At 39.2% G+C, this 9331-nt stretch overlaps 1 protein-coding gene across 1 annotated transcript; it reads right to left on the reverse strand.

Annotated features, from left to right (window-relative positions):
* Nucleotides 1–801: 801 nt before the first annotated feature.
* On the reverse strand, nt 802–7370 carry LOC133605974 (uncharacterized). The gene is made up of 4 exons (XM_061959474.1): nt 7070–7370; nt 6924–6981; nt 6773–6810; nt 802–1337 (listed from the first exon to the last, which is right to left on the reverse strand). The coding sequence occupies exons 1-4, from the start codon at nt 7183–7185 to the stop codon at nt 857–859; spliced, it is 693 nt and encodes a 230-aa protein (XP_061815458.1). The 5' UTR covers nt 7186–7370; the 3' UTR covers nt 802–856.
* Between the last annotated feature and the right edge of the window lie 1961 nt (nt 7371–9331).

A 9331-nucleotide genomic window follows, 5' to 3' on the forward strand; every position in this document is an offset into this window, starting at 1 on the left:
ATTTCACTCTGAAGTGTTTACCTTGCAAAATTTACTCAAAAGCTCAGCATGTGTGAAGTAACAAAATATTTCACTCTGAGATGTACACCTGCAAAAAATGAGCTGAAAAGACAACACATGTTAGCCTGGAGGCTAACATTAGCATGCTAGCAGTTAACACATGTGAAGTAGCAATATATTTTAAACTGGGGTGTATACCTGTAAAATTAGCTAGAAAGGGGGGTGTTTATTGTAGCGTCCTGGAAGAATTAGTGCTGCAAGGGGTTCTGGGTATTTGTTCTGTTGTGTTTATGTTGTGTTACGGTGCGGATGTTCTCCCAAAATGTGTTTGTCATTCTTGTTTGGTGTGGGTTCACAGTGTGGCGAAAATTTGTAACAGTGTTAAAGTTGTTTATACGGCCACCCTCAGTGTGACCTGTATGGCTGTTGACCAAGTATGCTTGGCATTCACTTGTGTGTGTGAAAAGCCATAGATATTATGTGATTGGGCCGGCACGCAAAGGCAGTTCCTTTAAGGTTTATTGGCGCTTTGTACTTCTCTCTACGTCCGTGTACACAACGGCGTTTTAAAAAGTCATACATTTTACTTTTTGAAACCGATAGCAATAATTTCTGATATTACATTTTAAAGCATTTATCAGCCGATAATATCGGACATCCCTAATTTTTATAGTTGTGTTATTGTGTTAAAAAAACTGGCCCTTACAGTGTCTGTTAGGAGAAAATGTGGCCTTTGGACCAAAAGTAATGGAGGACCCCTACTTTTGCAGGCCAATAAGTGAAAAAACAAGGGAAGTGTCATAAGGAGTTTATTATTCAATGTTCAACAGGCATGTATTTACATAATGCCAAATGATTAGTGGTGGTAGAGATGATCCAGGTCTTCCTCTGGTTGGTCGTACTTGTTGTTCTCAGACGGCCAATCAACGACAGCAGCTATGTTGTCGTTTTGGTAGCGCTCTGGTTCTACGTGACGTCTGACGCGTGCAAGCGCCTCGCTCTCCTCTGGTAGAGGTTGAGGAAAGCGGACTCTGTGTTTATCTTCCCCTGTGAGCGGGGCCATGTATCGACGCAGCTCTTCTACGGCTTTGTGGTACATCACATCCGAGTCCTGCTCAGGCTCTTCCTTGTCGGTATTGTCCTGGGCATGCTGAAGGTTCTGCAGGTTAGAGGGATGGTGCACGTCATCCCGGTCTTCTTCAGCCACCATGGCCTGATTTCCGTTACCAGTGGCGACTATACTCTCCCAAATCTTCATGCTTGGATCGATGTCAATGTCTGTTTGATCCATGTCCTCTGGCGGCTCCACTTCCACACTTAAAGGCCTCTTTCCCGACCTGAAATAAACATCACAAACGTCACTATTTCCTCGCACTGTGGACAAATTACTGCAAATAGCATTTTATTTAGATTAATCGCACTTTTGCATTTTGATTAATCACGACTACTCGCAATAAATTACTTGCATGCACTATATTTTGACACAAATACAATTGTGGTGTATTTTTTAGAATGTATTTTTTTTTTCAATTGTATTGTATTTCATATGTATCCGCGGTTAAAGTAAAGGAGCGTGCGCGGGCAAAATAAATTGTGCGTTTATTCGGCATTTATACATGATGTGATTATTTTTTGTGATTAATCAAATGAGTTAAAGCAGTGGTGTCAAACTCATTTTAGATCGGGGGCCACATGGAGAAAAATCTACTCCTAAGTGGTAAAATCATGACACGATAACTTAAAAATAAAAGACAACTTCAGATTGTTTTCTTTGCTTAAAAATAGAACAAGCACATTCTGTAAATGTACAAATTATAATGTTGTTGGGTCAATAGTATTCTACCTTTATTTGTCGTTATTTATACTTTCTGAATAATTTATGTTATAATTAGAGATGTCCGATAATGGCTTTTTTGCCGATATCCGATATTATCCAACTCTTAATTACCGATTCCGATATCAACCGATACCGATGTATACAGTCGTGGAATTAACACATTATTATGCCTAATTTTGTTGTGATGCCCCGCTGGATGCATTAAACAATGTAACAAGGTTTTCCAAAATAAATCAACTCAAGTTATGAAAAAAAATGCCAACATGGCACTGCCATATTTATTATTGAAGTCACAAAGTGCATTATTTTTTTAACATGCCTCAAAACAGCAGCTTGGAATTTGGGACATGCTCTCCCTGAGAGAGCATGAGGAGGTTGAGGTGGGCGGGGTTGGGGGGGGGGGCAGAGTTTTGGGGTAGGGGGTAGTGGGGGGTATATATTGTAGCATCCTGGAAGAGTTAGTGCTGCAAGGGGTTCTGGGTATTTGTTCTGTTGTGTTTATGTTGTGTTACGGTGCGGATGTTCTCCCGAAATGTGTTTGTCATTCTTGTTTGGTGTGGGTTCACAGTGTGGCGCATATTTGTAACAGAGTTAAAGTTGTTTATACGGCCACCCTCAATGTGACCTGTATGGCTGTTGACACGGTTTATTGGCGCTCTGTACTTCTCCATACGTCCGTGTACACAGCGGCGTTTTAAAAAGTCATACATTTTACTTTTTGAAACCGATACCGATAATTTCCGATATTACATTTTAAAGCATTTATCGGCCAATAATATCGGCAGTCCGATATTATCAAACATTTCTAGTAATAATGTTCATCAGTCAACTCATTGGCATTCATTTTCAATTTATCAAGATAAAAAAAAATGTATATCAAAATCAAATTACAGGATGTTATTTATGTAGTTTGCTCATCTTCCTCGACTGGTGCACTAACATTAATGTGGTTTCTTTTTTTTGTACATATGTAGCATCATCTACAAAGATACAAATAATTGCTATTGCGACATCTCGTGGACACATTTAGAACAGCAGTTTCTTTCATTCAAAAATTTCGGCTCATTTTTGTACTTACCAAACTCATCCCGCGGGCCGGATAAAACCTGTTCGCGGGCCTGATCCGGCCCACGGGCCGTACGTTTGACACCCCTGAGTTAAAGCATTAACTTTGACAGTCCTAGAAAGAAACAGTCCCAAACAATGCAACACTTAACAATGTAATATCAAGTTGCAGTTGATTTGACTGTAAAGCCCTTGTGGTGATCGGGCATCTAGTGAAGAGTCACCTACCGTATTTTTCGGACTATAAGGTGCACTAAAATCCTTTAATTTTTTCAAAAATTGACAGTGCGCCTTATATTCCGGTGCGCCTAATGTACGGAATAATTTTGGTTGTGCGCCTAATGTACGGAATAATTCTGGTTGTGCTTACCGACCTCGAAGCAATTTTATTTGGTACATGGTGTAATGATAAGTGTGACCAGTAAATGGCAGTCCCACATAAGAGATACGTGTAGACTGCAATATGACGCCAGTAAACAACACCAAAACTTTAAATGTTCCATTGACAATAAAGAACATTACACACGGCACCCAAAAATCTGTTTTAGTACGACTTTGAAGCCATACAGCTTGATGGATTGTCGGCCCATTACGGCTACCGTAGTCAGAGATACAAGTATTACTATGGTGTGTGTATAAGGACCGCAAAATGGCACCCATTAGCAGACATATTATCTGGCGTTTTGTTTCACAATAGTATGCAAAACCAACTTTTCTTTTAAATTTTGAAAAAAAATTATTAATATGACCCCTTTAAAGGCCTACTGAAACCCACTACTACCGACCATGCAGTCTGATAGTTTATATATCAATGATGAAATCTTAACATTGCAACACATGCCAATACGGCCGGATTAGCTTACTAAAGTGCAATTTTAAATTTCGCGCGAAATATCCTGCTGAAAACGTCTCGGTATGATGACGTCAGCGCGTGACGTCACGGATTGTAGAGGACATTTTGGGACAGCATGGTGGCCAGCTATTAAGTCGTCTGTTTTCATCGCAAAATTCCACAGTATTCTGGACATCTGTGTTGGTGAATCTTTTGCAATTTGTTCAATGAACAATGGAGACAGCAAAGAAGAAAGCTGTAGGTGGGAAGCGGTGTATTGCGGCCGACTGCAGCAACACAAACACAGCCGGTGTTTCATTGTTTACATTCCCGGAAGATGACAGTCAAGCTTTACCATTGGCCTGTGGAGAACTGGGACAACAGAGACTCTTACCAGGAGGACTTTGAGTTGGATACGCAGACACTGTACCGTGAGTACGCTTCCAAACATTTGATCGCTTGCCCGTACGTGCGTGCCGCTATGAGCATTTCACGTACGTAACTTTGGGGACTTTGGGGAAATATATGTGCTGTATGAACTTTGGGGAGGTGAACGATACTTTGGGCTGTGGGATTGAGTGTGTTGTGCAGGTGTTTGAGTTGTATTGGCGGGTTATATGGACGGGAGGGGGGAAGTGTTTGTTATGCGGGATTAATTTGTGGCATATTAAATATAAGCCTGGTTGTGTTGTGGCTAATAGAGTATATATATGTCTTGTGTTTATTTACTGTTTTAGTCATTCCCAGCTGAATATCAGGTCCCACCCGCCTCTCACAGCATCTTCCCTATCTGAATCGCTCCCACTGCCCTCTAGTCCTTCACTCTCACTTTCCTCATCCACGAATCTTTCATCCTTGCTCAAATTAATGGGGAAATCATCGCTTTCTCGGTCCGAATCACTCTCGCTGCTGGTGGCAATGATTGTAAACAATGTGCAGATGTGAGGAGCTCCACAACCTGTGACGTCACGCTACTCGTCTGCTACTTCCGGTACAGACAGGCAAGGCTTTTTTATCAGCGACCAAAAGTTGCGAACTTTATCGTCGATGTTCTCTACTAAATCCTTTCAGCAAAAATATGGCAATATCGCGAAATGATCAAGTATGACACATAGAATGGACCTGCTATCCCCGTTTAAATAAGAAAATCGCATTTCAGTAGGCCTTTAATGCGCCGTTTGTATGAAAAAAGACCTGAATAGACCCGCTCATCGGCAGTGCGCCTTACAATCCGGTGCGCCTTAGGGTCCAGGAAATACGGTAATTACATATTCAAACACAGTGTTACTGTTCAAACTGTGTGTAATGTTAAAGTGTCCAAAAACATGAAATATATTCGTGCCCCCCGCGTCCCCGAAAGGGACAAGCGGTAGAAAATGGATGAATGGAAATAAAATCCCTGCCATGTTTTGATGAATATTCAGGCCTACTACGCTACTGTATCTTAATGTTGGTCATTGAGGTGGTACTTGGAGAGCCAAGTGTTTTCTGAGGTGGTACTCGGTGAAACACGTTTGAGAACCACCGCTGTAAAGTATACACGGCTACACCAATTTAGGGGATGGTGTGCACAGCTTTACAGTATATTAAATGTACGAACAAAGCAACATACATGCGTGAAAATAAATCAAGGTTTACATTAAAGTGTTGACTTTGACAGCACCGAGCAGAAATGTTTAATTTTTTGGTTACTACTCCTGCAAAAATGGCAGTCAAAGAATGCTTTTATAACTCATGAATTTATAAAGTAGGTCTGTCAAAAATAATGAAAAAATACATTTGATTAATCACAAAAAAATCTATCGCATTAATCACGTATATACGCAGATTAGTCACGCAATTTATGTTGACTTTACATGCTCCTTTAATTTAACCGCGGATAAGTTACCTTAAAGCATACTTGCCAACCTTGAGACCTCCGATTTCGGGAGGTGGGGGGGGATGGGGGAGGAGTATATTTACAGCTAGAATTCACCAAGTCAAGTATTTCATATATATATATATATACATAAGAAATACTTGACTTTCAGTGAATTCTAGCTATATATATATATATATATATATATATATATATATATATATACATATATATATATACATATAAGAGAAATACTTGAATTTCAGTGTTCATTTATTTACACATATACACACACACAACACTCATCTACTCATTGTTGAGTTAAGGGTTGAATTGTCCATCCTTGTTCTATTCTCTGTCACTACTTTTCTAACCATGCTGAACACCCTCTCTGATGATGCATTCTGCTTCGTCTCCTTGTTGTGTGCGCAGTTGTGCACTGCACTCTCTAAAAACCGTAAATGTTAATGTCACATATGCATGTACAGTAGATGGCAGTATTGTCCTGTTTAAGAGTGTCACAACATTGCTGTTTACGGCAGACGAACTGCTTTACGGTAGACGAAAACGTGACTGCTGTTGTTGTGTGTTGTTACCGCGCTGGGAGGACGTTAATGAAACTGCCTAACAATAAACCCACATAAGAAACCAAGAACTCGCCCTCGATCATTCTACAGTTATAACGTGATTGGGCAGGCACGCTGTTTATATTGTGTGAAAGCGGACGTGAAAACAGGCTGTCGACACGTCACTCAGGTCCGCCTGAATTTCGGGAGATTTTCGGGAGAAAATTTGTCCCGGGAGGTTTTCGGTAGAAGCGCTGAATTTCGGGAGTCTCCCGGAAAATCCGGGAGGGTTGGCAAGTATGCCTTAAAGTGCATACGTCAGTGCAAAGATGAGTGCGGAGACTCTGACTGGTGGAAAATTTCACTTCAAAATACACCCTGACTGGACTTAGGATAAAACTGTTGGCAAGTTTTGAACAAATACATTACGTGTGTTCAAGTAAAATATAAGAAAACATTTTCCTGTATAAGTTTCAGATAATAAAATTGCATTTGTGTCAAAATATTATTTAAATTAATAATCTGTTATTAATCACGATTAATCCAAATTCAAAAGTGTGATTAATGTTTAAATATGTATCATTTGACAACACTTGTTTAAAGACATAACTTACATGACTGTGTCCTGGAAGGCTTTATCGGCAGGTTTATTCTAAGAAACAAACAAACAAAAAAAATCTTACATTATTGACTACAGCTTCCAACTGTCATTACTTTATTATGTGTAGAGTTGACGCTGCATTATGCTGTATGAACAGTACATACCCATGATTTATATGGTTTAGCTGCTATGCCAAATATCAAGCAGACCAAAAGAGTAATCCTACAACGGAAAAAAGACTCGGGATCAATGTGGTGCTTTTGAGTTAGAACACTTGAACTTCCATGAAAAACACAAAGTATTATCTTACCTGAACATGGTGCTTCTGTTATTTGTCTCTTGCAAAATGTGAGGGAGAAAATATCCCTTCAGTTCAGCTACAATGGAAACGATGGTCCAAAGTTCCAACAATAAAGTCACACTCATTTGACCTTTGCATCGTGTCAATATGGCAACATCCAATCTTTATCCAGTTTCTGGTATAATGCTTGATTTAATGCCTAGGTTTATACACCTTAGCTCACTTCATATACGCTGTATTGTTATGTATATATACAGTCGTGGTCAAAAGTTGACATACACTTGTAAAGAACATAATGTCATGGCTGTCTTGACTTTCCAATAATTTCTACAACTCTTATTTTTTGTGATAGAGTGATTGGAGCACATACTTGCTGGTCACAAAAAACATTCATGAAGTTTGGTTCTTTTATGAATTTATTATGGGTCTACTGAAAATGTGACCAAATCTGCTGGGTCAAAAGTATACATACAGCAATGTTAATATTTGGTTACATGTCCCTTGGCAAGTTTCACTGCAATAAGGCGCTTTTGGTAGCCATCCACAAGCTTCTGGTTGAATTTTTGACCACTCCTCTTGACAAAATTGGTGCAGTACAGCTTAATGTGTTGGTTTTCTGACATGGACTTGTTTCTTCAGCATTGTCCACAGGACTTTGGGAAGGCCATTCTAAAAACCTTAATTCTAGCTTGATTTAGCCATTCCTTTTAGGGATGTCCGATAATGGCTTTTTGCAGATATCCGATATTCCGATATTGTCCAACTCTTTAATTACCGATACCGATATCAACAGATATATGCAGTCGTGGAATTAACACATTATTATGTCTAATTTGGACAACCAGGTATGGTGAAGATAAGGTACTTTTTTAAAAAATGAATAAAATAAGATAAAAACATTTTCTTGAATAAAAAAGAAAGTAAAACAATATAAAAACAGTTACATAGAAACTAGTAATTAATGAAAATGAGTAAAATTAACTGTTAAAGGTTAGTACTATTAGTGGACCAGCAGCACGCACAATCATGTGTGCTTACGGACTGTATCCCTTGCAGACTGTATTGATATATATTGATATATAATGTAGGAACCAGAATATTAATAACAGAAAGAAACAACCCTTTTGTGTGAATGAGTGTGAATGGGGTAGGGAGGTTTTTTGGGTTGATGCACTAATTGTAAGTGTATCTTGTGTTTTTATGTTGATTTAATAAAAAATAAAAATAAAAAAAACGATACCGGTAATAAAAAAAACGATACCGATAATTTCCGATATTACATTCTAACGCATTAATCGGCAGGCCGATATTATCGGACATCCCTAATTCCTTTACCACTTTTGACGTGTGTTTGGGGGTCATTGTCTTGTTGGAACACCCAACTGCGCCCAAGACCCAACCTGATGATTTTAGGTTGTCCTGAAGAATTTAGAGGTAATCCTCCTTTTTCATTGTCCCATTTACTCTCTGTAAAGCACCAGTTCCATTGGCAGCAAAACAAGCCCAGAGCATCATACTACCACCACCATGCTTGACGGTTGGTATGGTGTTCCTGGGATTAAAGGGCTCACCTTTTCTCCTCCAAACATATTGCTGGGTATTGTGGCCAAACAGCTCAATTTTTGTTTCATCTGACCACAGAACTTTCCTCCAGAAGGTCTTATCTTTGTCCATGTGATGTCAGATGAAACAAAAATTGAGCGGTTTGGCCGCAATGCCCAGCAATATGTTTGGAGGAGAAAAGGTGAGGCGCTAGCATTAGCTTAAAGCTAGAGATGGACGTAACTTTGTTTTCCAGCCATGGGAAGGAAAAAAGCGAGTGTGAAGGACAGTGTTGAGAAGAAGAAGCCAATTTAATGCATTTATTTTGAAAATGTAAGTCAACAAAAACATGTGTGGCTGACTTGGCACGGCAGTATGAGTGTAGCAATGGCAGTCTGCATCATACTGAAGCAGCAGGAGTCAGCTTTTGAGCCAGCAAGGACATTGAAATATTTTCCAAACGGCGGACATTTATCCATGAAAATATGGAAAAGCTGCAGATTGTTTGTTTGACGGTAAATAAGCTCAAAGAACATACTGTAGAAGGCCACTCTCCAAATTAATGATCCAAAACAGTATTATTACATAACTTCATAAACCTACTGAAGTTTGTAGTAGTATATTCTATTGTATTGTTTTTCATACAGTATTTCTTATCTAAAGGGTTGTATTTATTTTAAAAATATAATGGATGTTACATGTTAAAATGGTGCTGTTTTGGTGAGGCCA

Source organism: Nerophis lumbriciformis, linkage group LG02 (assembly GCF_033978685.3).
Source record: "Nerophis lumbriciformis linkage group LG02, RoL_Nlum_v2.1, whole genome shotgun sequence".
In the NCBI taxonomy this organism is placed as follows: Eukaryota; Metazoa; Chordata; class Actinopteri; order Syngnathiformes; family Syngnathidae; genus Nerophis; species Nerophis lumbriciformis.